The 25,866-nt window shown below is 36.2% G+C and overlaps 2 protein-coding genes across 12 annotated transcripts in view; one reads left to right on the top strand and one right to left on the bottom strand.

Moving 5' to 3' along the window:
• The window catches only part of PKD2L2 (polycystin 2 like 2, transient receptor potential cation channel), a 44,508-nt gene extending 39,055 nt beyond the window's left edge, over positions 1-5,453 (top strand). For 3 of the 4 annotated variants that reach the window (XM_013965586.2, XM_013965584.2, XM_013965585.2), the window contains 2 exons: positions 1,357-1,469; positions 1,909-2,504. In XM_013965586.2, coding sequence (XP_013821040.1) covers positions 1,357-1,469; positions 1,909-2,005 — 210 coding nt within the window. In that variant the 3' untranslated portion in view covers positions 2,006-2,504. Of the gene's footprint in view, positions 1-1,356; positions 1,470-1,908; positions 2,505-5,416 lie in introns of those variants that run through there. The other variant, XM_005682975.3, reaches the window with a different exon arrangement.
• The window catches only part of FAM13B (family with sequence similarity 13 member B), a 99,310-nt gene continuing 76,740 nt past the window's right edge, over positions 3,297-25,866 (bottom strand). For 4 of the 8 annotated variants that reach the window (XM_018050334.1, XM_018050336.1, XM_005682969.3 and 1 more), the window contains 14 exons: positions 24,819-24,883; positions 22,166-22,214; positions 21,609-21,756; positions 18,844-18,909; positions 17,231-17,435; positions 16,539-16,668; positions 15,182-15,263; positions 13,343-13,572; positions 11,136-11,219; positions 10,812-10,907; positions 8,666-8,749; positions 8,410-8,570; positions 7,747-7,848; positions 3,299-5,672 (listed from right to left, as the gene is read on the bottom strand). In XM_018050334.1, coding sequence (XP_017905823.1) covers positions 5,549-5,672; positions 7,747-7,848; positions 8,410-8,570; positions 8,666-8,749; positions 10,812-10,907; positions 11,136-11,219; positions 13,343-13,572; positions 15,182-15,263; positions 16,539-16,668; positions 17,231-17,435; positions 18,844-18,909; positions 21,609-21,756; positions 22,166-22,214; positions 24,819-24,883 — 1,626 coding nt within the window. In that variant the 3' untranslated portion in view covers positions 3,299-5,548. Of the gene's footprint in view, positions 5,673-7,746; positions 7,849-8,409; positions 8,571-8,665; positions 8,750-10,811; positions 10,908-11,135; positions 11,220-13,342; positions 13,573-15,181; positions 15,264-16,538; positions 16,669-17,230; positions 17,436-18,843; positions 18,910-21,608; positions 21,757-22,165; positions 22,215-24,818; positions 24,884-25,866 lie in introns of all 8 variants that reach the window. The other 4 variants (XM_018050335.1, XM_005682972.3, XM_018050338.1 and 1 more) reach the window with 4 other exon arrangements.

The following is a 25,866-nucleotide window of genomic DNA, read 5'->3' as shown; positions in this document are numbered from 1 at the left end:
AAGCCAAAAGAAGCTGGACCATCGCAGCCTGGAGCCAAACACTGCTGGAGATAACTATCACTTGCAGAAGCAATGCTGATAGAAAGAAAACAAGAACCTTCTCCTTGCCATCATCCAATAAAGCAGAACCTAATAAATCTGGAAGCAAGAGAGTCTGGCGAATGAGGTTTGCAAAGCATGAGACCCAGCATCAAAGCGTATAAAAGAGCATATGTAAGAGTATAAGAGGGCAAATTTTCAGTTGAGAGATATTAAATAAATGGTCAGCCCAATTCACCCCTTCGGCAATTTAGTACACACTTGAACTTCCATAAAATGACAATATTTCTAGTTTCCATCTAATAAGATGGAACTATCCTATATACAAATGAAAGCACTCTTATTTTTCCCCCAGAAGGGGAGAACCAAAGTACCAAGAGTAACTGTGGCCATCTCTGGATGACATTAAGATCTTTTCAACTCGGATCACAATTCCTTAAGAACTCAATGTGTAAACTAAACGAGTTTATTTTTAGACATGGAAGTATTAAGAGGCACTGCTCAAAGAATTCCCTGGCTTCCAAACATAGCCCTCTCTGAGCCCATTTTGTAGCAACACCAATTTCTCCTTGGTAACTGGGATGAGTCACCTCAGTCACTTCTTTGCCTGCTCATTCAGTAGCCTGAGGAATCCCAAATAGCCAGGTGGTGATCTAAAACTCAAGTCAACTGTGTCCCTTGGTGGAGGTTACACTATCTACAAGGGTCTGTTTCTTTGGACCTTCGCGGTTACCAAGCATCAGTTAGGGTCCAGTCCGAAAAACAGAAATATGTTAGGTAGTTCAAATAGGGGGGTTACATCACAGAATTCATTTCTGAGCATGAAAGGACAGCAAGAACCACTGCAGAATACCAAATTAATCCACAAACAATTTTAAGAAGCAGTTACCACCTACAGGGAAGAGGTGGAGTGACTAGAACCTAGGAGCTTGTGCAAATGCCCCCACCTAGTTGCTGCTCCATGAGGAAATGTATTATTTATCTATGAATGTCAAGGAAAGCTTCATAGAAAAGTGATGGTTGAGATGGGTTTCTTGAAGGATTTATATTTCACCAGGAAGTGAAATGGGAATAAGCCAATATTCATAATTTTAAAAACCCCTAACCCTGCTAAACAGTTTTAACACCAAGTTCTCTTCGTGACTCTGCTTATGCATAAACCTCAAACCAGGCAGGGCAAAAAGCCAGAGCGGCTCAAAAATCACAGCCCTGGAGAGTAAAGTTTAAGATTCTCAACCCTGTGATGCTTATCTGCCATAGGCCTGAAATAGAGAAAAATATAAAAGTTGCAGATACACCTTTCCTCTAACTTTACAGGAGATTCAAAGTGCAGAGCAGATGAAAAAATGGAAAGAGAGGCTTGAGAAAAAGTATTATTCGACAGAAATTCAAGATGACTACCAGACTGTCACTCAACAAGAATTCCGAGAGTAAGCATTTGTTCTAACCAGGGTACTATGGAATATCATGATATGAGGACTGGGGACATCCCACAGTTTTCCTGAACCCAGAATCTTATTCTATTAAGATGCCACATTTTTTCCCCCATTTTTTTACCCGATTTTAAAGTAATATAGAAAGCATAAGTCTCCATTTGTTTAAATGGAAGGTGAGAGTAAAACCAATTGCTTTTGTCCTTACATCTCTAAATAACAGGAAATGCCATTTATACTTGACATGCATAGTAAATACTGTGCTCCACACAGCTTTAGAATATTAGATCTGTAACTGGCCATACTAGGCATGTTTTGAGACCTTAAAATACTATCATCCCACTCAAAGTATTTCACAATAGACACTAATAACCTACTGTCTCCTCAGGTACAAAAATGTTACTAATTCTCTATCTCCTTCTAAATTATCCTCTAGCCTCTTTTTATATGCTGTGGAGCTGGAGAAAGAATTACACTATGTCAGTTTAAAACTAAACCGAGTGATGAGGAAGGTTTCAGCTCTACAATACTGAAAAAAAGTGAAGGTGAGAATCTGTGATACAATCATGGCGCATTTCTAACAATTTATTCCTGAACTGAGTTAGTTCCTAAATTTGTCCCCATTTCAGGTATATTTTAAAAGCATAAAACCAGCCACCATCAAACTGTCATCAGGGTCAATGATAATCATCAGATTATTTCTAGGAATGGGACACAATATACCTTCTATGCACATTACAACATGCCTCCAGAATACATACACACAGGTACATTTAAAGGCTTTTATAGTGAGATTATTAAATTCTAGGAATGAAAATGCAAAATATAAAATAATACTGCTTTTAGTTCTTGGGGCAGGTCTCTAAGTAAATGGTTAAGTAAGTAAAGACACTTTTCACAGTGTTACACAGAGTATAAGAACTGCTGGTATTCTCATCACACACCATGTTCTAACTTCATGGGCCAATAAACGTTTAGAATCCTAGAAAACCATTATATAAGACCCCAGGTAAAATAATCTCACCTCCATTCTTCCTAGTTGGAAGTCTCCTGGAAAATGGCAAAGTGCAGAACAAACTTCCCAACCACCTACAGAAATTTCACTAACATCTCCAAATGATAAATTCATCTAGATAGTTTCTAAAGTAACACATTTGAAATTTCTCAAAGGTGCTTCCTCAATTACTTTATAAAGCAAAATATCCTTGAAAAAGAAAATAAAAGAGCAAAGCAGGGGCTTTAGCGTTATAAAAATGCAAGTTATGTTTGGAAAGTATAAGTAAGGGTGCTGCAAAAGCCCTGTTTGGATGGTTGGGAAATTGTGAACGGCTGGCATTTGGGAAACTACAAGGAAACTTTTCTAATAGAGGTTACATAAGCCCTCCTAGAAGAGCCACATGTTCTCTTAACCTAAGCAACATTATTTGACCATAGACTCCCACATGTGCTCAACAGTCCCTGGACTGTAAAACTCAAATAAAGGAATTGTTCAATATACTCACCTTCCTCAAACCAAGCTCTTCCCTTAAACACTGTATTTCAAATTTTCTTAATAAGATAACTGACTGCAACAAGAAATGAAGACTATTCTCTCTGCACCTTCTCCCTAGATTTCCAAAGAGAATCAACAACATGGCTCTTCTCTGTCTTACCACTCCCTAGAGCTATAGCCAGTCACATGGTTTAGTAACCCTGCAGTCTCTCCACATGGTCTCTGGTTGGGATAATTCAAACACAGCCTAAGAACATTAAGGCAAGGGAACACTTGAGGTTTCTATTTTTTCTTTTTTAACCTCTAGTGAAAAAAAACAAAAAACATTTACAGAGACTTAGAACACTGAAGTTCTTTTATTACAAAAGTCTATACAATGAGGTGCCAGACACAGCAATGCAATGATACTTACAGTCATATATATCTATATATTGCTTGTATATAGATATACAGTTTTTACTTGTACCAAAGTAAAATTATCACACACTGTCTAATTCTACCACTTACTGCTGAACTATGACACACAATACTGTCACATAGCATGCGTGCTGCTATGCTACTTTTTATCTATTCTACTCACAGCCAAACATTAACAGTGAATAACCAACATCATGAAGCAGCTGTTAATTCTAAAATGAAACCAGTCAGGCGAATGACTTATAAAAATATGGTACTAATATAGATTTAGCATTATAAAGAAGGAATATATTATTTAAAACATTTAAATAGTGCATATGGACATTTTTGCATGTGGTATATAAAATAAAACATTCATATAAAACAATACACAGTGCACATTAAATAAGATGTTTGGATATACTCCTGTCTGGAGACTAAAAGACATTAACTAAATGCACACTGCATGATGAATTCAAAATGAAAGTGATAACATCTTCTGGTATTTTCAATTTCACGATTCTAGGTGTACATTACGAATAACCAATCTGTATCAAAAGGAAACCACATGAAAAGGGCTGGATTTAGTGCTTTATTCCCCAACGTGTTCACTACCAAGGAATGTTCCCTCCCCCCAAAAAAGGCATTGCACACACAGGTGAAATGTGAAGTACTAGAAATGCTACTTGTTATCAAGCTACTTCATGTGCTATGTAATAGTGCCAGAAGTCTGAGGTTCATGCTTCCCTCACCTTATTAAAGGATGTTGCAAAAGTCTGTTTTTGTATGAAACAAATTATGAATATTAGCTAGTTAAGAAAACCATGCATGAGTCACTGCATGCAAAACATGGGCACAAAGTGAGACACACATCAATCCAAAAAAGCACCAGGAAAAAAATTAACAAGTAGATCAAGCCTGATCAGAATATGCTGTTAATGACTATTACATTGTTAGCACAAATAAAGTCACTATTCTGTGAAATTAATTAGCAGAATTATATCAGGAAAGAACCTGAAGAAAAGCCATGCAAACCCAAAGAAAAAAAGATATGCTTAGAGTGTATGACAAGGGGCATACCACAATAATCACATAGCCAGGTGCTTTAAATAGCATGTGACTGAGCAAATCCCTTTAGAGGATGTTTTCTTTATGGATTTTGCTAATTAAAAAAGAAAAAGAAAAAAAGATGCACCCCCCCAAAGGTACAAGAAAAAATGCAGTGGTATAGCCCTTGTTAAGAATGGATTCACTTCAGGCATAATGATTCTTTTGCCAATTTAAGCCCATTTGATTGAACAACACAAATCTGAGCACCATCAGTTCCTACATGCTGACATGGCTATTTTCTCACATTATCTGGAGGTGGGTAGGGGGAAAAAACGCAGGATCTAATCCAGACAAATCACATCATCACCAACTGATAAACTGCAACTGAGGAAACAAAGAGTAACTTAAGTCCCAAAGGCAGCATGTGATATAATTCAGTTCTGTGTGTGATGTGTGGTGTGTATTTTCACTACACTAATAAGCAAGGTCACTTTTTGGTCTAGCCATTGTTATCTTCATCCAGGAGCTGTGTGACCACTGAACTGCAAAATTCTGCTAACATAATATGGATGAGAAAGCGTCACTTTGGGCATTTAACAGAAATATGTTCCATTGTAGGACTTGAAATTTCAGTTGATTTTGGTTTTTTAAGAAAACATAGAACATAGTTGCATATGTGCACATTTATAGGCTTTTCTTTCAAATTTTCAGTCATTCTGTAAGAAAAAGGCAACCGAAGAAGAATTCAATGTGAAGATTTTCCTCTCAATTTTCTTGAGTAATGAGAAACAAAACAATAAAGTTGGTAATAACAAAAAGCTTCTATCTTCAAAGTTCTTAAAGTTGAAAAGATAAAATATTAGTCTTTTAATAACACGATGTATCTGCAGTACAAAACAATGAAGAAAAGTGGATGTTTGCTAAAGGTAGAGAGGACAGTCTGTGGTTAATATGGAACATCGCACTCCCTAGATAAGGTCTACTTACCCTCCCATCATTTCTCTAGTGGCACCACCAGCAAGTATAAAATGAAACTCTCTTGAGTGCCTGACAGAATGAACTTAAGTACCAGCCAAGTACACACGATGATAGCTTCAGGGAATACAACTGATTTTATGATGTTTTCAAGGACCATATTTTATATGGATTTTGAAGAATCTTGTTTGCTGATAAGAACTTCAAGAAGCCTAAGCTTGGCTTTAATTTTCTTGTACTCCCTGTACTCCTCAAGCACTGGAACACGATCCTCTTTCTGAGCATTCCTAAGGGAGAAAATAAAACTTTGAGATCATCTGGAAAATAAAATCCCAGAAGTAGTCATAATGTGAGACAGAATATTACCCAATATAAGCTCAAATAAAAAACTGCTCCGCAAGAAAAAAAGATTATTGGACTATTTCCCTTCAACCCAACAGAATATTCCTAAAACACTTCGAATTCTGATCATTGATACTGATAATATCCATTAATGTGTTTGGATATAATGTATTGACACATTAATGGATATTATTAGTATCAACGATAATTGGAGGTTACTGGAGATAATCAAATATTTTAATAAGACATACATTGCTAGACTCTGTCAGGTCTGTAAGCGTATTTTAAGTTCTAGAGAAGTACAGTGAGTCATTTTATATACTACTTAACTCTGGCTTCAGTGAAGTAAGATGTAAAACATCTTACTGGCAGCAAAAAAGTCGTCTTTCTCACTTTATATTAGGGATCCAATGCAATTCAGTTTAATAATCAGGTAAAACATTGAACTATACTAATTATAAGCAAAGGTTTTTTCACCAGTAAGACAAAGAATTAGAAAGCACTTGAAAAATGCACTTGAGATTTTTTTTTTAACCATATATGCCACCCTACACAGAAGAGTCTCAAATACAGTAGTTTCCTCTTATTCATGGGGATACATTCCAAGACCCCCATGGATGCCTGAAACCAAATCCTATATATACTCTACATTCATACCTATAATAAATTTTAATTTATAAATTAAGACTGTAAGAAATTAACAATAACTAATAATAAAACAGAATAACAATACACTCTAATAAAAGTTATGCCAATGTGGTCTCTCTCAAACATCTTATCGTACAAATTTAATGCCTTTTTCATATTATTAATAACTAAACATCTATCATGCATTGGGCCATAACTTTTAATAATAGCAAAATTAGTATGAATTTCTTTTTCCTTCTTCACAATTTCATGGATAGATTTGTTCTTACTATAGTTCTTAGCAACCTCAGCATATGATTTTTTCTTCCTTGACTGAGTAAGAATTTTCTTTTTCTTTCCCTCTTTCCACCCCTCTTTTCACCCTTCTTTTCACTTGAAGAACTCTATGGCTTCTCTTTGGCATATCCGAATTGCTAACATATCTACTCTTGTGCTTTAGGACACATTAAGTTAAATAAGGATTAATTGAATACAAGAACTGAGATACTGTGATAGCTAATCTGATAAACAAGATGGATACTGAGTGACTAAGGGGCAGGATATGCTGGTCAAAAGGATGATTCACGTCTTGGGTAGGCCAACACAAGATTTCATCACACTACTCAGAACAGTTCACAATTTACAGTTTATGAATTGTTCATTTCTAGAACATTCCATTTAATATTTCTGGACCACAGTTAATCATGGTATAACTGAAACAGACAAAAAACTGATGTGGGAGAACTACTATAGAGTCAATGGCTTGGTAAGATAATCTGGTAACATGGAAAAACTCTTCTGAGGCCTGAGATAAATTAATTGTCTCTTCTGGCCACAATGTGAATTAGAATGTATTTCCCTTACTTTTAAAAAAGTCCCACTGGGTCAACTGTGCATTACTCAGTTAGATAAAGGCACTGGCCATATTGTATTATAGGAGCCACAAGACTGCCACAGTAATACACACCTTGGAAGTACATGTCCTAGAATGAGACAACACAGCCTAAGCAGCCATGGTCTCAGTAGAAGAATCCAAACTAATTGAGAATAACAGGCACATTTGGGACCCTTTCTAAAAGGAGATCTCATTCACAAACACTTCCAAAAGGGTAAAGATACTGAATTAAGAAACTTAAAAAACTGCCCCTCAACCACACCTCTCCAGGACAATAGTGATTTATTTTGTCAGATGTTGTTTACTCCAGCTCTACCTTTTTCTTTTCATTAACAGCAGGGCCACAAGGAATAAAGGAAGGTTTTTTACTTTTATTTTCAATGCTAGCATCCTTATATGCACAATGTATTTCTATTCTTATCTATTTATTTCAACATATGGGCAGGACATGTGACTTAAGAAGAAATAGGATTAAATATTGTGATGCTCAAACAAACCTTCCATTTTGTTGATAAAATGCTTCTTCAAAGTCCCGTAATGTTTTACGTAGTTTCTTTTTTTCAGCCCTGGCTTTCCAAAGTTGTTCCAGCAATTCGGGCCTAAAATTGAAACGGGAAGAAAACAACTGAAAGGGTACTTTAAATTCATCATGTCTTAACAGTGTTTCTAACCCTGGCTGCAAAGTCAACTCAGCTGGTGAGCTTCTGGAATAACCAATGTCTAAGATTCACCTTGGAGCAATTAAATCGGAATAGCTGCTTGTAGGGCTTAGCATAAGTACTTAAAACAAACACAAAACAACTGCCCACATGATCCTAAAGTGATGCCAGGGCTAAGAATTAGAATCCAAGGCCGCATCAGGTAAAGAAGCTGACAAGAGCATAAACGAACAGATAACTCTCAGCTGGTTCCAGCACTTTGTCATACAGCAAATGTAGGACTTTAGTTTCTTTTAATTTTTATCAAACACTAATTTTCAATTCAGAAAATGTGAATGACAACACATTTTGTAAAGCACACTTTCTAAAATCATTTTTTTTCTTGAGCACTGTATTCATTCTCTCCAAGTATTCGATTATTTAACACTGAAATTTCTTTGCACCTAAATTTTTGAGTATTTCTTACATAAATAGGCTAAAATCACAAACTAGCACACATACATAGAAGCTGCTCGAGTACTTGACAATCGGAGATCTAGAGCCAGTTTTTCCTGATTTTCTTCAACATCAGATTCTGAGTTTTCCAATGACTGTGCCTGTACAGCAGTTTTCAAGATATCACTTAACTCAGAGGACAGACAAACACCATCTTCTTCTTCTTCCTAAATATATATATGCAAACAGAGAATCAAACATGCCATGGTTTCAACTTTTCCTTTAGGAAAAAGATCACAGAATGATTTCTGTTAAGGATTACCTTGATTTCTTCAAAAAAATGTGCAGTTTCTCCCTCTATGATTGGCTGTAACATCTGACCTCTTCGCTTGGTGGATGGAGATCCCTGTGACAATAAACATACAAATGGGTCACATTTTTATTATTCAAGGGAGATTCACTTCGCTATTACAGATAAAGTATAACAGATCTTAAACTTTAACAGATCTTAAACTTTATTTTCAAAATCCTAACCATATGCTTTAAAATTGTTAGGAATTTCTGGCTATATTTTTGCTTTTTACTTGTTATATATGCATAAGAGTGATAAATGATAATTTATGTCTAGGTCATTCTAAAGAACTCATTCAATAAATGCTTTTAAAATTCTAACTAATGAAGTGTCACTGATAATTTAATTGGGAGCATTTTTTCTTTTTAACAAAGTGGACAACTTTCTTGGTCTGAGGACCCCTTCATATTTCTTTTTAAAAAAATAACAGTTCATTAACATGTAATTCATATACCATAAAATTCACTCTTTTACAGTATACAATTTAGCGGTTTTCGGTATATTCACAAAGTTGTGCAACCATCACCACTATCTGTTTCTAGAACATTTCATCACCTTAAAAGGAAACTGTACTCATTAGCCCTCTCTCCCTAGACCATGGCAAACAACAATCTATTTTCTGTCTCAATGGACTGGACTATTCTAGATATTTCATACAAATGGAATCATATACTAAGTGGCCTTTGTGTCCAGCTTTTTTCACTTAACCTAAGTGTTTTTCAAGATTTATCCATGTTATACAGTGTACCAGTACTTCATCCCTTTGAAGAGCAAATATTCCACCATACAGATATACCTCATCATGTTTATCTATCAGCTGGCTGTACATCTGGACAGTTTTTTACACTTTAGCTATTATGAATGATGCTACTTCTAAGATATGCCTACAAATTTTTATGTGGACAAATGTTTTCAATTCTCCTGGGTACATCCAAGGAAGAGAACTGCTATGTTACCTAGCAACTCAATGTTTAAACTTTTGAGGAACTGCCAGCACCATTTGTTGGAAAACCGATTCTCTCCTATTCTCTTGGCTTAACTTTTAGACTCCAAATTTCTCTTTATCATAGTCAAATTTAGGAGTCCATAAGATCTAGAAATGCTTCCTATTGAAGCATTTTTTAAAGACAAACCTGTGGAATTCTAAGGTGATTTTCATAAATAAATTCAAAGACTACTTATACTATTATGGAATTATGAAAACATCAGTGACACACAGAAACACTTTTGTAATCAAAAAACAAAATCAGTATTAAATAAACTAGCTATGTGTGAAAAGAGTATAAACTGTACATGATTCACTGTTCTAAGGAAACTGCTTATATCTAAATAAAGTTCTGTTGAATGACAGCCAACTAAAAAATGGCCAGTTTAAAAAAGAATGTTTTTGTAAGGACTAAATGTAAAAGCCTAAAGGGAACCCCTATTCAAGAGGAGTTTAAGCAAACTATAAGCTCCAAAGAACGAATTCGCTGATGCAGAATGGGCTACATGCTATCTTCTATTTGAGCCTGAGACACAGCTAGAGCCCTACCATCTAATGGTTAACTTGGAGATAGCACTCAACATGCACGTAAGTTATTAAAAGTTTTCTTTTTTAAAAAAAATGCACATATATATGAATATATAGTATTATTTTAATAGACTTTTTCATTTAAAAAGATGAAAAACAGGTTTATATTATTCTGCAATTAAGGGAACTGACGGCCATCACAAGAGTGATGTATTTTCAAAGACTTGAATTTAAATGGAAAGAAATTAGGCAAGGGTCTGAAGCATGAGTTTTTAATTCTGTAAGTAGATGACCCTGGGCACATCACTCCTGAGTCTCAATTTCATCACCTGTGAAATGAGGCTACCATCCTCTATCTGTTGTAACTTAACTTGTCAGGACTTAATAACATAATCATAGATTAAAATGCCTGTAAGAGTGCCTGGGAGATAGTATTAGGCACTTATTAATTTCCTATTATTTTAAAAGCAGTAACCTCACCTTACATACACAATCCTTGTTATCTTGGCTGTGTATTTCTCCAATATACTACCATATGGATTTTTTTGGAAAAAGTGGGTCTTGGTAAAATGAACTAGATAAATACTCGCATGTTTTACTTACAAGGACAGGAGTGATGCTAGCTCTTGTCAGCATCTGTTTTACAAGTCTGTATCTATCATAGAGAGGTTTAACAATATGCCTTTCTTCCCTGGTCACCTGAAGCAAGAAAAACGGAAATCACCTAGTTATCTGAAATCTAAAATTTCTAAAATATTAGGCAATATGACTTTCCCTCCAATTTTTAAAAAGATATTTTAAATATGCAGGTAATCATCTAAATGTAGGAAACAAGGATCTATGAAACAGCTCAAAGATGTGGGCCACAAAAGTGATTCATGTTCTTTAAGACAGAAAATCAAATCTTTTCATCAAGAGAAACATTACCGGCCTTCCATGTTGACTTTCATAATAAAGAAGACTTTTCTGGAGAGAAGTTTTCTCTTCTACCAGATGATCTTTTGTCATTTTCTAGAATAAAAAAACAAAAACAAAAAAACCCTCCCATTAGCTACATCATTCCCTTCAGCAATGTAAGTAATTTGGTTAAAAGGATCAGCCCATTACTCTAGCTTAGGTTAGTAAGAACACATCTTTTGCTTATGGATTTGTAAGCAACGGTTTTCAGCCTCCTAGAGAATCTGGTCTTCTAGTAACTAGGTACCAATTCCCTTTGGTGGTTTGATTTATATTTTATCTGAATAAGTTATGAACACAAGAGCTTAGTGACCTTGGGTTAGTTACCTTCTTTTTGTTCCATATCCTAATCTGTAAATGGGGATAACATCACCTATCTCTTAGGGCTTCCCTTGTGGCTCAGCTGATGAAGAAACTGCCTGCAATGTGGGAGACCTGGGTTAAATCCCTGGGTTGGGAATATACCCTGGAAAAGGGAAAGGCTATCCACTCCAGTATTCTGGCCTGGAGAATTCCATGGACTATAGCCCATGGGGTTTCCAAGAGTCGGACACGACTGAGCGACTTTCACTTTCGCCTACCTCACAGAATTCTAATGAGGACTAAACAAGTTAATACATTGTAAAGGCATTTACAGTGCCTTCTCAGCACACAATAAACAAAATAAAGCCTATTATCTTAATTTTGCACATAATCTATTAGCATTATAATTTTTGTGTGTGTGAGCACATATTCAAAATGCATGCATACACTAGTATAGATCTTATAACTGGTATTTCTCCTAAACTATTAAGAAAATCTGGTACTAGTATAGTGGAAAGCTCCTGAAAAGAGCTCAACAGTATCAATTTGTGACCCCAGACTTCTACGCTATGATTTCTGCTCCCCTTCACCTGGCATTTAATACTGAAAATAAGATACTCTTCTGACATCTATTAGTACTCCAATGGTAGTAGGCAGGAGCCCCAAATTTATTTGCCCATAACCCCCTCTCCCTCTGTTTGACAGCATGACCTTTAACATACCAATGAACCAATGTTCCACAGACTATACTTTAATCCAAACAAACTCTCCAGTTACTCTCTGTTGTTGTTTAGCCACTAAACCATGTCTGACTCTCTTGTGACCCATGGACTGTAGCCCACCAGGCTCCTCTGTCTATGGGATTTTCCAGGCAAGAATACTGGAGTGGGTTTCTATAACAAGTTTTTTATATTAAGTACATTCAGTAGTGTAAACTTTGTAAAACACTGATTTCAACCTCAAGTTTGAATCTTAAACCTAGGAGAATGAATGTGAATAAAGCTGCTGCTGCTGCTGCTAAGTCGCTTCAGTCGTATCCAACTCTGTGCGACCCCATAGACGGCAGCCCACCAGGCTCCCCCATCCCTGGGATTCTCCAGGCAAGAACCCAGGACTGGGTTGACATTTCCTTCTCCAATCAAAATCATTTATAGGAAAGGGAGTGGGGAGGAGAGGAGGTTGGTATAACATAAAAGCAAAACCAAGAAAAACTGGGGCCGGCAGCTACTAGAATTTCTAAGCCAGCTCTGTTTGAAGGGAAAAAGACTCTAATATTGAGACCATGAGGTGTACTCTGTTGTCAAGAGGGGTGCACATCAGGAATCATCACTAAAAGTTCACCTGAAGCAATCTACCTCTGCCCTCTTTCAGCAAACTTCATCTGATAAATGACCTTGGGTGCCAAGTACCTTGACCAGGACTGTCCTAGGCATAGGTTATACTGAGTAATGGTTCGTCACAAAAACGCATTGTTAGTCCTCATAGCCATACTGTGTTATTTTAATGGACATAATCACAGTCACAGGGCTACTAAAGGGATTCACTGGAAGAATGCACAGTCAGGAACTGGCATAAGCTAAGAGTTTAATACATGCAACTACTAAGATACAAGGCCAAGATTCAAACTCAGGTATGTCAAACACACTCATCTTGCTAACTGCTTCCAATGTAAGTGAACAGATCACATTCAAGTTTTTTTAGTTTTATTCTTGTGACTCAGGCACTTCTGTTGTGCTGATAAAAACATTTTTCTTAACTGCAAACTTGTTGACTCAGGGCAGCAGATTACCTAGACATCATTATGCCTCTATCGTAATTATTTTATTTCAGTGATTCTAAAGGCTAGTCTGGGCAAAACCGTAGCTCAAGATTACTTTGATATCTTCTGGAAGACACCTCTCGACACGTTTTTCTTTGAGTCTTTTCAGAATAAGTTCAAGTGTTGCTTCCTTAGATGGCTTCTTCTCCTTGTGAATGACCTTGGAGTCATCTTCATTCTCTTCATCTTCATGGTCTAGAGAAGAGCCAAAGCTTTTTGGAAGAGTGTTACTACGTGGACGTGTCTGAGGTACAAATTCTCCATCAGAGGTTTTGTGTTTTGCATCTACATTTTAAAATCAAGAGGATAAATCAGTACCACTGATTTTAGCTAAAATGCAACTAATAAAAGTATACATCGACAACACACAGGCTCAGGTATTTCAAGGTCACATGAAATATTTAAATTATACATATACCAAGAGAACTGTATGATTTCTCTTTCAACCAATATTCATAGAATGCCTACTAGAGTAAGATGCTCTGATGAGTAAACAAACAGACATGGTCTCTGTTGTCATATATTCAGGAAGTAAAAAATAAAAACTAAGTAATTAGATTCATAAAATAATTTCAATGAGTGCTAAGTGCTATAAAGAAGATAAAACAGAATGATGTCACAATGTTAAAGAGACATGCTTTTTGAAAGAGCAACTCCTTTGGATGGAACTGACAAAGAAGGCCTTTCTGAGATGGTGACATCCTAGCTGAACATGGAATAAAAAGGGACTAACCTAATATAGAAAAACATGGAATTAAAAAGGGACTAACCTAGTATAGAAGATTTAAGGGAAGAACATTTCTGCTCAGTTGAGGCAACAGTCAAGCCAATGTTCTTAAACCATGACATATTTAAAAAAAACAGAAAATAAGGAAAAGTGATAAAATGGGGGAAAGGGCAGACTATAAAAAGCCTCGAAAGCCAGCAAAGGGTTTGAACTTTGTTCTAAGTGGAAAAGGAAGCCCACTGAAGAGCTATAAATAAGACAGTACATAGTTTTTTAATTAAAAAATAATTCTGGATGCAGAGAATGCACTTACTGTAGGACAGTAAGAGTGAAAGAAAACTGGGAAATTAGGAGGCTAATAATTTAATGACACTCATTAGTAATACATTCAAAGTAGTGATTTTCATTGATGGTTGGAAACTGGTGTTAAATGAGAAAATTTTTTACAGAATTGTAAAGGAAAATTCTAAATAAGTAGAACTTAATTAACCGTAAGAATGTAAATAAACTCAAATGACAACAGGGACTCTGTCTTGTTCACTGCTACAACCTCAGATGTCTTCAAGTACTTGGTACTTACAGACATTAAAATTTTTGTTTTATAAATTCAAATGAGTAAACCAAATGTGATGCTCCACCTTATATACCCACACTTGGTACAGATAATTCTTTAAGTATTAACAATCATTAAAAAGCATGTTCACTAAATACCCACAAAGTAAATGTATCTTAGCAACTGCTATACTGGGCTGACACCCAGTAACACAAGAACCAGTTTTTGATTCAACACAACTTACAATTTAGTCTTTGTAGTATAAATGATTGATGATTAGATATTCTCAATCTTAGATGAAATACCCATCAAAAATTCTTAATACCTACCCAAACTCAAAACTGCTTAATATTTGAAATACTCATATAAACTGCACAATACAATACCATCTAGAGCACCTATCAAAAGACTATTACTAATAAAAGAGGAAAGGCATTTGGAAGAATACAATATACTATTTCAACTTTGATTATAACTAATAAAAGAACAAGAGAACTTTTATTTTGCCAGTGTTCAAGATTTAAAGTTATCAAAAATTATAACTATAATGCTCAGATATTATTATAAAGAATACTTTAAAATGCAATTATACTGAAAAATGGCCCATTTTATACCTTTAATTTGCTTTCGAAGTTTGGTGAGCTCTGTCATCCATTTTAATACCTTTGGATTGGCTGCTATATCACTGTAGGAGGGCTGAAAAATTAGAAAAACAGAATCACAGATTATGTACTCATCAACCCCTATCTGTGCTAAGTCCCTCTCTGGGAATTGCCTTTGCCCACATGAGCTGCCTGGCCCAAGGTTACAACCCCCTCCTCCAGAGCAGCTCACATCCATGACTGGTTATATAGGATTAAAAAGGCCTGGCTTCTTCATCTTAATTCAGTCAATCCTGAATCATCTTAATTCAGCCATCCTAGCTGGAAACACTGGAATCAGGCTGAGGCCATGAATGCAACTATATCCCAGGTCTACATTCTCCTCTCAACCATAATGCCTTACTCCTTACAGCTTTAATTCTCCCCTAAACACTCCCTTGGAAACAGTATGCACTGAAATCTCTGTCTCAGAATGCTTCCCAGGTAATCCAACCTACAACAACTCTACGACTAAAAATCTACTCAGACTGCCACTGTTCCTTCATAAAGATAATGTTTTAAAGAAATTAAAGAAATTTAAAGAAATTTGTTAATACCTCAGTAAAATTAATAAATGAGATTCTAAAAAAAAAAAGGAAACAATCATTAAAATCTTTGTGGGTATGCAATGTGGGGTTTTTTGTTATTATTGTTGTTGGGGTGTTTTTGGGGGGTTTTTTTGCAGCATGCAGTGTGGCATGCAGAATCTTAGTCCTCTTACCAGGAATGGAGCCCTCACCCCCCTACATGGAAGTATGGAGTCTTAACCACTGGACTGCCAGGGAAATCCCAAAGGTTATTTTAATTTCTGCTCAAATAGTATTTGACAGTGTTCACAGCAGAGAGTTCACTCAATCTTCATTTATCTTACTTTAAGTAGACAGGGCAAGATAATTAAGTAAAGTTCTCTCAGAAAAGGTCTAGCAACTGGCAGAAAGCAGATCTAACTAAACGTCTTCAGGCTTCAAGTATAAGACTTTTCCTACTTCACATGTTCTAACGATTAAATATCTCACCCCTTCACCCCCACCTCCCCTGGCTACCTGTGGTTTTAAGGGAGCAGAAATAGCATTAATATAATCTGTCAACGTAAAGTATTTGCCTTAAAATTTGACAAACTCTTTTCCAACAGAAATACAAAAATTCAGTGGTACAATGGCAAGAATACTAGTCCGGACTCAGAATGCTAAGGAACTATATAATCTCAGATCTATATGAGCGCTATTTTTCTGGACATCTTAGATTAGTTCTTTCTTCCAGGAAAGAGATGGGAGAATGTCCTCTAAGTTCCAACAGATCTACTTTACAATGGACAGTGCTACAAACTTACCTTGCCATTTCTTTCCCTTTCAAATTGTTCCTCAAATTGTCTGATTTTTTTCTGAAGTTTCTTGACTAATTGATATGGTGTTCTGTCCTCTCTTTTTTCATCTTTTGAACTAAAGGATGATCTTCGAATCCTGAATTAAAACAAGAGGTGAACACTGTTAGTTAAATTTTCAAGTTATCAACACCATCTCTCCTATCACCCTGATAAAACATCATACTATTATCAAGAAGTAAATTTTTTCAGTGCAATTAAACCCCTAACACTGAAGGACAGGTGGTAAAAAGAAACTTGAACTAGGCTGGAGACCACAAAAAGCTAACACAGTAGCAATGAAAACAATCTGGAATTATTCAAAAGGCGTTTGGGCAAATGCAGAAAAAAAACAAAGACACCAAGCAGCTTAGAGCTCTTTTGGTGTCCAAACTGCAAAGGAAACGTTTTAACTTTCAGGATCAATTTCAGTCATGAATGAATAAATAAATACATCACGGAAAGATGTCTATCAGAGAGCAAATCTTAATAGACGCCCAATGAACTCAGAAGTTGAGGGCACTCAAAATAATAAACCACAAAAGCAGGCTTCATGAAATTGGGAAGAAAGCTTTCAACTATAGGCCTAGAGGATTAAAATCTCTCAAAAACCTGGGTATGTGATAGGATTCACTGCCCATAAGAAAATAAAAATCACTTACCTAGCAAAAGAAAGTGCTTTAGATGAGGACATTTCTGGATCATGTAGGAAACGCTGGCTTTGCCCAAAATCTAAACTTCGATGTGATAACACTGGAGGACAGTCTTCTTCCAGAGGGTGATGATTCATTCTTCCAGCTTGTGGAGACAGCTGAGCTTCTCCAGACTCAGAGTCTTCCTGCCAAGACTTAAAAGCAGGAAATGGCTCTGGAAAACAAACACAAAGAATAGTACCATGGGTCTCTTGGTTCTGTATGAAAAAAAGTCACACAGTATCAGCTATATGTTCTTTAAACCATATCACTCTGTAGTGGTTCATGTAATATTTATGGGATCCTAGGATCTTCATATAGCCTACTACAGTTTATAAAGTTGTCTGAGCTTCACTTTTTACTTCAGTTCTAATTTCACATAAGGAGTTACACTTTAAATTTCTGAAACCAGTCACAAAGCAAGAAGGGACACTGTCAAGCTCTTCAAAATTATACTAAATGCTATTTTTCCAGTAGGGAAAAGTCTTCATTTAGAAACAGTAAACATTTAACAGTCCTTAATTGGGAATTTAACTAAGCCAAATGCTGCCAGATGAATAAATTGTCCCTCACTATCAAGTGACTATGTTAAGAAGTGGACGCTATTCCCCATGCTATTCAGAATACTCAGCAAATGGAGCTCTTGGACTCCAACAAAAGAACTGTTACATTTATAAACAAGCAGCTAATTCACCTGACAATACCTGGACTCTAACATTAAACAGAGGTGGTTATTTTCTGCTACAGGATTCCTGTGTATAATACTTATTTTAATAATTAAACCCAAAAGTATTAACAAGACAAAATTTAATAGCAGTACTCCTTCTTAAGCACATTTATTTCATCAGAGTTATCCTATAAGTTCTCAAATGAAGCCGTGTTGAGGTATCTGATGTCTCTGCACAAATAAGGCTTGATTACATACAGAACACATACAGATAAACACACAACCCACAAATATACTCCAAATACAAAATTATCTTCAAGTATCCCTTGATTTGGGGAGGGGGTCAGGACTTTTCTATCTACACATTAACTTAATATATGACTATAGTGTAAATTTTTGATGCTATGGCTTTTAATAGCAAAAATGAAGTAAGTATTTTAGAATGCAAAAATTGGCTTGACAGTGTCAAAAAGCAAGAATGACATTTTTTTTCACACAATACCTATGAACTGCTACTAATTTAGTTTAACTTTATGCATTAGCAATTTAAAGCATTACATTTTTTCAGGATAATAAGAATATAATCAACTTAGTTTTTAAAGCCCAGATCAATCTGATAACTAAAAATTGGGTACATAGCGTGCAATCCCATAATAAACCCAGCAATAAAGTGATTTTCAAAGCAACCCTTGTACCTGCTTCCCAGAAAATAAGTAAGTGGAAATAAACATTTTATGAGATATCTCCTGTTTTAAGAAAAGAGGGAACTAACAAAAAACAGTATTTTCTGGGTATCATTTTTAACCCAGAACAGTTTTCCTAATATTTGGGGACAGCAGGAGAAGGGCTAATAAAAAGGCAAACAAAGTGAACCATAAAAAGGCAAAAAAGCTAAACTATGGTGAACCATACTTACCCTCCCCATCTCTCTGCAGATGCATTGTTTTGAAATCAATGAGGGGAAAAGTGATAGGGCATGACGCTAATAAAATGGAAAAAATGGCAAAAAATACTAAAGTGAACACACAGCACAGTCAGAACAAACCATACACATAACTAACACAAAGCCAAAGATACCAAAAACATTTCCCTAAAACCAGTTAGGCATTCTGCTCAAAAACTTTATTCAAAGAAATTACTACTAACCAAACTTTAAAAACAAACACAAACATACATTTCCATGTCAGCAAGCAAGGCAAAAAAATTAAAGTAGTGCTGTTCTATTAAAACTCAAACATAAAATTGAAGAAATGGAAACTTAATCAGGTACTGTGAAAGCTTTTCAGTATAAACAATTTGACAGAAAAATATTTCCCTTAGTTTGCTCTGCAAAAAGATTCTACTGTTATCTCATACAAGAGTAAGCAGGAAAGAATCTGAAGTAAAGATGCCCACTTCCATTAAAAACCAAGACCTCTGGATGGCTACAAATGCATACTGGTGGCAGACATGTGCTACCCACTCGCTAACTGCATTTTGCTGACTACCCTTGGAACAATACAAAAACCCAAGACCCACATACTTAGGAAGAATGAGATGGTCCTCCATTTGAAGTCACCCTACTTCTCTGTTAAGAGTCATTTCAAACGGGGTACATCTTTTATTCCAAGGTATGCAGATCTAAAGTAATTTGGTTTCTTGAGGAAGACTATTATTTTAGAATATCCTAAACTCCCAGTTAGAGAAAATAAGTCTCTGTATTGTGGGCACAAGTGGAAAGAGCAACATGGTCTGCTAACAGCCACTCTCCCAAGCACATGCAGAGTTCATGGCTGAGAAGTTCACTCAGGCGTCGACTGCTATTGGCTCTCTGAAAGTCAGTGACCCATATTCCTGGAAAAGCCAGGAGGAGGTCTATGTGGACTTGTCACAGCTGTTGAGCCAGGGCAGCTCAGACACTGAAAATCAGGGATCAGGAGTACACAGTGACCTTCCCTTCCCTACCATCACAATCTGTAAACGGTGGATTCCGACAAGGCAACAAAAGACAGCCTAGCATCAGGCTCTCTTTAGGGAAGCCCTCAGAAAGCTGAAGCTGGACAGAGAATGTCCTATCTTCTCAGACAATGGAAAACAAATGGCCTTCTATGCTTAAAACTTAAGATCAGGACCCTCAGGCCAAGGACTATAAAGGGCTATTTATCTGCATCCTCCAAAAAGCAGCAGCATTAAATACTCTGTCAGAAGCCCAGCTTCATCTTTCAGAGACTCCTTTCCTAACTTTCAGCTCAAAGGATGCTCTGATGACCACCACTCCTTCTCAGTAACCACGCCAGGATAAGTAACTTAAAGGGACATTTGATCTTCATTGCCACCAGAATGCTAATATATCCCTAACCCTGGGGAGCATCTTCATAAATCCCAGACATCCTGAATAACCCAGAACAAAGTAAATGGAAGATAACTTCCTGATTTAGTCTAAGTTATGACACATAACACACCGCTGGGCATGCCAAACATCTAGGCCAAAAAGGGAGGAGTGGGGTTGAAAGACAACAGTAAAGATTGGCAGAATGACTTGGTTGGGGCTTTTAAAATATTGGCTATACCTTAAAAATAAATAAAAATGCTCCAACTGTGACCAGGTGTGTAGACTTGAGGTGGCAAAAGGAGTACATGATATTGGCGTTGCAATTCCTTGTTACTGCCACTGTATGTCATTAGCTAACTTGCCAAAGGTGAGATTACGAAGGGATCTTAATTCAAGTGAACAAATATGTAACTTTACAATTTCTGACCGGTCTCCTTATCTCTTTACATAGCAAAGGATATGATCCAGAAGCCCCCCTGGATCCAAATATGCTTCTTATTTCTACTCCTCAACTGCAACATTTTATTTGAACGTTTACAAATACACAGCAAAGTTTTTAGAGAATTTTACAAAGGACATCCATATACCAATCCCCTAGATTCTACTACTAACATTTCACTATACTTGCTTCATAACATTTCCATTCCATTAACCACCTTGTTTTCTTCATGGATTTCAAAGTAAACAGTAGATATCCATATACTCTTCCATAAACCCTTCTGCATGCTGCTCATTCACTGAAGTTTGGTATTTATTTCTAGTTTTTGCTCCTTTTGATTAAAAAAAAACTAAGGTCTTAAATACACTTCTGCTGAGTTTTAACCCGTGTGGTTTTGCCTTTTTAGTTAAAATTAAAATTTCTCTCCTTTGTAAAACTTGTTAGGACCCTCCTCCCATACCTTCAAAACCTAAAAGAGATACAGGGACATAGTACAATATTTGCTTTCAAATACCTCTGAAAATAATCTCTTTTAAATGTATTTCTGATGATTATAAAGAAAAGGTAGCTGTATTCTAGGCTCTCTGTTTAAAGTGGTGAGATCCCTAACCACTAACATACTGGACTTTCAAAAACAGAGATAGCACCTGGTTTGGTGTAACAATTAACAAAAGCCTACCCTTGATTTTATTTTCTTTATGTTTTAACATCCATCCTCAGAGCTAATGGATCAGATAAGAATTAATTCAAATAAGATAACTGCCCCATAATTTCATTAGCGCATTTGAGTAAAAGTAATCACTCGCTCTTATATGAACCAAATAAAAATGAATAAGGTTGCTCAGAAAAGAGCAGTAATCTCATTATTGCCTTGGGTAATTTCAGTTACAAATAACATTATCAGGAAAATAATGTGTGTGGGTAAAATTACCTTCCCATTTATCACCATCAGAAACATTCTTCAGATCTAAAAGTGGAATTTGGACACATGCTGCTTCCCCTTGAACACCAACACTTTGACTTCCTGGCACTTCTGATTCAGTGTTGGCATTCAAATCACATATCTTGCTACTAGAATCCTGTATTTTAAAATAAAGAATACATTTCACAAACAAGAAGCTTTCCACGCCCTATTTAAAAACAACCAGCTTATGTTCTTATACGGTCCTCATTAGTTTACTGTGCCTACTTAGGCAACTGTCCCAGTCCCACCATTCAAGACAAAGTCTGGATCCCAAACTGAGAAAATTGTTTTCATAACCAAGTTTCTTGCGATCAAAAGTGGCAAATTAGAAAACAAAAGCAAAAACAAACCAAAAACCAAAAGTGGCAAACAAGTGGCTGCTTGATTGTAAAACAACTGGTAGGAGTATTTGCATTTAAATCTCCTTTAAATCTATTAAACCCAAGAGTCAAAGGCTAGATACAATAACTGGTAGATTGAACCTAGTCAAACTTTAAAGAACCATAAAGAAAAGTAATTCTTACCAGAATCAAGTGTGACAATTTATCACTGTCAAGTGACAAATATTCATTCCTAAAAATCAAGTAAAGTTATTAGTCTTTTAAGAATAAATTGGTTACTATCACTACATATTTCTTATCTAGATTCCTCTCTTTCTCATAGAGTTAGCATTTACAGTGTGAGAAAAGAAAATGACAACTGCACATATGCCCATTCTTTGGAGCCCTATATCTGGAAAACACACACTACTGAAAATATCCAGAGAATCAGTTCATGTTCAGAAAAATTATGTACATTCACCACTCCCTTACACATCTACTCCCCAAAACGAAAAATACTTTAAAAGGAAAAATATAATTCACAATAATTAAAAAACAAAAGAAATGAATATATAATGAAAAAGGTTTTATAAAATAAGTAATAGTTTTAACCAATTGACTTCATTCTTCCATATTCTGGAACATCTTTTTCCATTTAAAGATTTTTTTAAAGGTAAAGCTATGTCCTAAATTTTAAATCTGATGGTATTCTATTACAATCAAAACAAAGTTACTACTTCTAAACCTCTCCTTCCTCAAAACATAATGGTAATAACATAAAAAGGAAATTTTATAAAATTTCAATTCATTTATCTCCCTATAAAAACTAATCCCTATCTAGAACAAGTGTTAAAGCAAGCTGTCACAAATCATCTCTACCTACTTGACCTCAACAGAATATCTAGTATCGCAGTAAGTTATCAACATGCTGACTGTAGGAATGTCCTCCTCCCCAAAGACACTGTGGCAATGCAATCTACAGTGATACTCATAGGTGCTGCTCCTCCCTTGCCATAAAAGTGTGCACAGGTCTTGATCTAAATGTGGCAAGTCAGCTCCTCATATATATATAATTACCTTGTCTGCTGAACATGGAAAACAAACTAAATTCCCTGGCAAGCAAAGGCCCTCTTTTGCTTAGAGTGGGAACAAATGGGGGAATGAGTTAAATTCCAGCCTAACAGATCTAAATTTGAGAAACATGAGGGATAAATAAGCAAAATGTAATCTACCTAACCAAGAAAATCTTTTGGTCTAAAAAGCAGCTTGCTAATCTATACGTAAGTTGAAGAGGAAAGAGCTTTCTCAAAAAAGCTTGAGTCCTCACTAGATGGATCCTTATTGTTCTATCAAATCCAGATGTCATCATTTTGGGGATGCCTGTTAATGCTGTTAATCTTTTATCTTCAGCCCATAGCTCCAATATTCCCTGGGCTGGAAGAGGATCATTCCTGCCTCCTGAAAGGAAGCACAAGGAGCTGCTGTAAGCAGGAAATCTGCGGACCTTCAGTGTAGGGGGATACTCCAGAGACATGGCTCCAAAGAATTTACCTGCCCTAAGAGAACAGGTTTTCTACTCACAATTAAGAGACATAACAACATTAATGCAAGTTTACCCTTGCCAACAGGCTACCACCAAATCAGTAATGTTGTATGGGATTTCTCAGTATTTACAGTCTAGTCTGCAACTTCATTACTGATGTGTTTTCAGAAGATCAAACCGTCATTCTTAAGAAAATTATCCACATTTTTTAGCAATGTCTTAACAAATCATAAAAAGAGTAACGACATCCAAACTTTAAAACATTCTAGAAAGCTTCTGTTCAAAGGGACTCTATCAAGCATCTATGGGGACTACACATAGTTCAAAGACTTATTGCCTAGGGAATGCCCCCTTTCATTACTGCAAGCCAAGGACATAAACAAGGACTAACTGCGTAGGACTGTACTAGGACACACAGAGGAACTGGAATAGGAGCAAAAACATCCCTATATGTTCGTTCAGGCAAATATGTTACAATCTTTCAGTTAGTTGTCCACAGTTTCAAGACTTCTGAATTAACTCACTGAAGCATGTATTCAGAGTATCAATAAACTCCCCAAGTGAAGTCGCTCAGTCCTGTCTGACTCTTTGCGACCCCATGGACTGTAGCCTACCAGATTCCACCATCCATGGGATTTTCCAGGTAAGAATGGAACCCACTGGAGTGGGTTGCCATTTCCTTCTCCAGGAGATCTTTCTGACCCAAGGACTGAACCCGGGTCTCCCACATGGTAGGCATTGTAGGCAGACGCTTTACCATCTGAGCCACCAGGGAAGATCCAATAAACTCCCAAACTGTTCTACAAATCAAGTGAAAAGTTTGAAGTGTTTCCAAGAAGGCAGTGTTCTAATTTCTGAATGTTTTCTAATTTATAACACCAGTCTTAACCTGTATCTACTCTGAATATTTATGGACATTTAATATGCCATATGCTGCTGCTGCTGCCCAGGAGCTCAGTCATATCTGAATCTTTGTGACCCCATGGACTGTAGCCCACCAGGCTCCTCTGTCCATGGGATTTCCCAGGCAAGAATACTGGAGTGGGTTGCCATTTCCTTCTTCAGGGGATTTTCCCAACCCAGGGGTCCAAACAGTATCCTGCTTTGGCAGGTGGATTCTTTACCACTGAGCCATCTGGGAAGCTCCAATATGCTTTATACTTATCATCAAAATAAGATGTTTGGTTTTGTTTGCTCACCTAAAATATACATTGTAACAGAAAGCTTCATCTAAAAAATTCACCCCAGAATCTGTAAAGAACTCCAATTTTCAAAATGAATAGTTAATTAGCAACAACAAGAAAAAATGCTTACCTCTCAAGACAGTCATCTTCACCATCACCATGGTCACTGCATGGCTCTAACAATATACCTACACACTGACAAAAAGAACACCACTTATTAATGGAGTTCCCATCCCCTTAAAGTTGAGAGGTTTCCAATCTAAATTAGGATATTAGATTGTAAGTTAGTCAAATGCCCCTCTTTTAACTACTACTGATAATAGTCTGTAGGTGTTAACGTCCCTTTTTAGAGAGTAATTTGCCTTCCTCAAAACTTGAGTTGTGTGTATGGGGGTGCGTGTGTATAAAATGAGGACCCTGTATTTCTTGCTACCCTACTGGGCAGTAGCTACTGCTACTACTATCACATTCTTTTTCCTTCCTTAGAATTTTCTCCTCTAAAAACGATGGTCTGCTACTTCTCTTTCTCGTCAGCAATGAACATACAAGTTGGTTAACTTCCTAGCAGGTAACAGAGGAGTCACATAGTTCACCAGATCCCTTTATGACATACATTTGAAATAACAACTCTGAAACTCAAAAGCACATGAGAATGCTCCCTAATTTTCCAACGGGCTTTGAGATACCATTCCATGCCTACTCCTCCTTAAAATAAATACCTATCAAGTCTAGTACAAATGTCCTGTGCATTATTACTTCAAACTATGTAAACCTTTCAATGTTTTTGATGATCACCTCAGAAATCAACAAGATTTGATCTTCCTAGATTCTTAAAGAAACTACTACTTGTGCAGTTTTGTTTAATGCGAAAGAGTCTGCAAAAAGTTATTAAAATACTCTCTCTTTTTGAACTATGTATCTCTGTGAAGCTAACTAGCCTCATGCGCTTGAAACAAAAGAATCTATAGCAACAGAGGGAATGCAGAAGCACATATGAGAATCCAGCTGACTTCTAAGTCAGAAAGTAGCAAGATCTTTAAGTATGTATAACAATGCCATGCCTCAAAATAACTTCTTTTTAAAAATAGCTGCTTTTTATTAAGAAAAAAAAGCAATCTTATTTATGTTACCTTGAGTGAGTTTATTAAGTGAATAAATATTTTAATTGCTTGATTTTA

Source organism: Capra hircus, chromosome 7 (assembly GCF_001704415.2).
Source record: "Capra hircus breed San Clemente chromosome 7, ASM170441v1, whole genome shotgun sequence".
Lineage (NCBI taxonomy): Eukaryota > Metazoa > Chordata > Mammalia > Artiodactyla > Bovidae > Capra > Capra hircus.
Note: the sequence above shows the minus strand (reverse complement) of the source record. Positions and strands in the feature narration are given on the sequence as shown.